The sequence below is a fragment of the Etheostoma spectabile genome, unplaced genomic scaffold, assembly GCF_008692095.1.
Source record: "Etheostoma spectabile isolate EspeVRDwgs_2016 unplaced genomic scaffold, UIUC_Espe_1.0 scaffold310, whole genome shotgun sequence".
Lineage (NCBI taxonomy): Eukaryota > Metazoa > Chordata > Actinopteri > Perciformes > Percidae > Etheostoma > Etheostoma spectabile.
In genome coordinates this window covers 881,742-885,909 of record NW_022605582.1, presented here as the reverse complement: position 1 = coordinate 885,909, position 4,168 = coordinate 881,742, and the positions used below count along the sequence as shown (strand labels likewise).

Here is a 4,168-nt window from a genome sequence, read left to right as displayed (position 1 = left end):
AAAGCCGGCGCGGCGAAAGCCGAGGAGGCGAAAGCCGGGCGGCGAAAGCCGAGGAGGCGAAAGCCGGGGCGGCGAAAGCCGAGGAGGCGAAAGCCGAGGAGGCGAAAGCCGAGGAGGCGAAAGCCGGGGCGGCGAAAGCCGAGGAGGCGAAAGCCGAGGAGGCGAAAGCCGAGGAGGCGAAAGCCGGGGCGGCGAAAGCCGAGGAGGCGACAGCCGGGGAGGCGGCTGCAAAAGCACAACCTCCAGCAAACAAAAACAAGGCAGACGGAGACAAGGAGCAAGAGACGAAAGACAACAAAGACAACAAAGACAACAAAGGCAAAGAAAAAACACCAGGAACCGACACCGAGAACAAGGCAGAAAAGGACAAAGATGATGAAGGTAAAGGCGACAAGAAGAAACCAAATTTAGAGAAAAACAGTGAAAAAACACCGGGAAGCAAGACCAAGGAGGACAATCTGGAAGAAGAGGACACCAGAGATGGAGACGCAGAAGGAAGAAAGCCGTACGACCCGTCGGGGGTGAATAACGAGGCCGAGAGCAGTCACTTCTTTGCCTACCTGGTCTCCACGGCTGTGCTGGTCGCAGTGCTCTACATCACTTACCACAACAAGCGCAAGGTACCGACGCTTCTGTGTTAGCGCTGGTGTCGCATTGTCCGACGTTTATCTTTATCTCCACAGCGCTGAGTAGTCTGGCTACACCCCAGATGCATTCTGGGATAGGGGTTAAAAACGCTCGCTTGTTTTGCATTTTTTTTAAAACCACTCTGTCATCTTGGGCGTCACTAAGCTCGATACTAAGCTCGGACACTATGGCTCAATTAATCGCAACTTTCTCAAAATGGCAATATCCAGTGACAGCCTTTGTTGTGTTTGATTGCTAGCTTGTAGCTAAGCTAGCAGTCATTTCAAAAACGTTGTAGCTATCTATGATTGATTGCTAACGTTAGCTCAAAACACCATTTCACTGACAGCCTTTGTTGTGTTTGATTGCTAGCTTGTAGCTAAGCTAGATGTGTTTTGATTGCTAGCTTGTAGCTAAGCTAGATGTGTTTTGATTGCTAGCTTGTAGCTAAGGTAGCAGTCATTTCAAAAACGTTTAACTATCTATGGTTGTTTAGTTGCTAACGTTAGCTCAAAACACCAATCAACTGACAGTCTTTGCTGTGTTTGATGCTAACTTGTAGCTAAGCTAGCAGTGAACAAACTTGGTTAAGTAGGTCCATTTTTACTGTGTTGACATTACAGAAGTCTCTCGTTAGCATCTTGTATGCTACTTGTTGCAAAGTGACGCATGCTCGACTCACAGCTTCACTAGACTCCCATCGGGGAGTGACAGTGTCGGCCGTTTTGGTCCGTGATTTAACTTTTTTATTTTTTGCTGAGCTAGGTCTGTCCTAACGAGCACATGCCAACGGAGAGGAACAACCGCGACGAACTAACTTGACATTTTTTTAAATAAAAGTGCTGATTTCTTTTTCTCACTGAGGGAGATTAATCCTCAATGCTGTCTCTAGTTTAATTCTAGCCATATTTGTTTTAAAGTCAGGCTTCGTACAACAAACTAGGGCTGCACGATTTGGGGAAGTGTGTGTGTGTGTGTGTGTGTGTGTGTGTGTGTGTGTGTGTGTGTGTGTGTGTGTGGGTGTGGGTGTGGGTGTGGGTGTGGGTGTGTGGGTGTGTGGGTGTCTGGGTGTCTGGGTGTGTGTGTCTGTGTGCACTAGTGAGTGAGTAGGTGTGTCTCTCCGTTTTAATAAATAAAATTAAAAATATTCTCTCCCTTTCTACCAGATCCTTGCTTTCCTTTTGGAGGGAAAGAAATCCAAATCCACTCGTCGACCTAAATATGCAGGATACCAGAAGCTGGAGCAGCAAGTAAGCTGTTGGAATAAGTAGAAACATCATTAAAATACATTATTATTATTACATATTTGGTGAGTTTTAAATGCTCTCTTTTCCTTTCAGATGTAATCTGGACTCTCTCTCTCTCTCGAAGCCATTGAGCCTCTCGCTGCTGAGCACACAGAGGTCTTGTGAGAAGAGAGTGAACGGATACTGGCGTTAGATATTTCCCACAATGCTCTCTGCCTTGCTTTCACCCTTTTCCTAAACCTAAACAGACATTCTTCTATTTTATACCCCTAGATATCTTATCATATGACTATGCAGATGACACTGTTGCCTTATTGAGGGAACTAGTGAAATGCAGTGATGGTAAAAATAAGCAGGTTGTTTTTTTGGCATTTGGTGTCGTAATTCCACTTTTAAGGCGAGCTTGTAATTCAGCCCGACTTAAGGTCCGGACTCAGGATATTTCAGTAGCAGATGAAAGTTATATAAGCATTGTTTGGTACAGTATGTCTAGGGATTGTACTGTGCACTAAATAAGCCATCTGGATGTTTGGGAACTATTGGCTGTGTACTATTACTTTGAGGTTCTTGTAGCGATTAAATCTATCTATCTATCTATCTATCTATCTATCTATCTATCTATCTATATCAAGGGTTTAGATTCACTAAAGTATCACGGTGGGAATTCCAGTAGTGTTTATTACCACGTGTTGGTGGCCAGATGAATGTAACGACATTTTCCAAAATGAGTTGTGAGCAAAGGGATCAACACCCTTTTAACTTTCTGAGATATTAAAATGATAAACCTCTGCGCTCAAAGCAATAGTTTTGGGAAAAACTTGCAGAGAGTTAGACGAGTTCGACTCAAATTGGGCTTCGACTAATGATTATTTTTCTCTGTTTATCGTTCCATCTATAAAATGTCGATCCCAAGTCCAAGCCCAAGGTGGTGGATTTTAAATGTCTTTTGTCCAAAACCCAAATAAATGTAGTTTAATATGACATAAAATGGGGAAAGAAATCAGGAAATCTCCACATTTGAGAGGCGTAAAACATTTCCTCAAAGATTTATTGATTATCAAAATAGTTGCTGATTGTTTTTCTATCGATCGACTAACTCCCTTTTAAAGCTCACTAATTAAAGCTCTTGTCATCTAACTCTTAGGGAGAATGTTGAACCGGACCTTATTTATTATGTTTTTGTATTTAAGTGACTGATGGGAACAACAATCTTTGACCCTGGTCCAGTATTTTATCTTGTTTTGCTGCTGCAGTCGACAGAAAGCTTCCATGTAAGTTAATAGGGCAAGTGTCCAGCTTGTATTTACCGGGGCTGTAGTCAAGACCACCTTTGACAAGTCCAAGACCAGGACTAGTCGAGTCCAAGTCAAGACCGAGCCCAAAGAGGTTTGAGTCCGAGTCAAGACCGAGTCCAGGACCGAAAAAAAAAAAAGGTCTTATGCATGACAGTATCAAGACAATACTTTTAGGTTTCACATTCCCTCCAAAATTATTATCAACATAATAAAGACACCTGGACTCGGTCCAGACCAGAAGCCGTATTGGGCAAGACCAGCGGCCGAGACCGAGACAAGTTCGAGTCCAAATACTAGCGAGTCCGAGACAAGTCCAAGACCATAAAAAAAAACGGTCTTGAGCCCGGACTCAAGTCCAAGACCGGACTGGAGGACTACATCCTTGGTATTTACCTTCACGAAAGTGCTCGTTTTGCCGCTCAGATTAATATTCTGACAAAGTATCTGACAACATTATGGAAAAGATCCCTTGGACCTAGAAGATAGACCTTTAAAACCTCTTTGAGACCTTTCTGTTTAACCAGAAGTAGCTCTGAAGTCGCTACCCCTAACTCACTAAACTCCAACCCTCAAAAATCAACAATTGTTACTTTTTCTTACGTTTTTTGTCCCTTTTTTTTTTAAACAGTTTTGATGCTTTTTTTTTCAATGTTTATCCATTTTTTTGACATTTGCAAAACTACGTCACACTAACTTATTAACTTTAGTTTTACAGTTATTTTGGGAATTTATGGTCAATAAACCTAATTTATAGGAAATTATACCTAATGTTTGAGTTAGAAAAGCAGAAATTAGGAATTATTGAGACTAAAATTAAAGGAATGGATGTTGATGATAATCACAGACTGGAATATGTCAACTTTTACTCAATACTATTTCAACAACACTTCACTTTGTTTTCAAATGCTATAAAATTGAATAAGACGCCCCAAAATTACTGAAAGTAGAGATTTGTACTTGGTGAAGAGCGTTGTGTGGAATCAATCATGTTATTTTGGG

At 42.1% G+C, this 4,168-nt stretch overlaps 1 protein-coding gene across 1 annotated transcript in view; it reads left to right on the top strand.

Moving 5' to 3' along the window:
* The window catches only part of tgoln2 (trans-golgi network protein 2), a 7,824-nt gene extending 5,495 nt beyond the window's left edge, over positions 1 to 2,329 (top strand). Inside the window, exons 3-5 of the mRNA XM_032510999.1 lie at positions 5 to 620; positions 1,794 to 1,877; positions 1,968 to 2,329. Coding sequence (XP_032366890.1) covers positions 5 to 620; positions 1,794 to 1,877; positions 1,968 to 1,973 — 706 coding nt within the window. The 3' untranslated portion in view covers positions 1,974 to 2,329. The remainder of the gene's footprint in view (positions 1 to 4; positions 621 to 1,793; positions 1,878 to 1,967) is intronic.
* Positions 2,330 to 4,168: the final 1,839 nt, after the last annotated feature.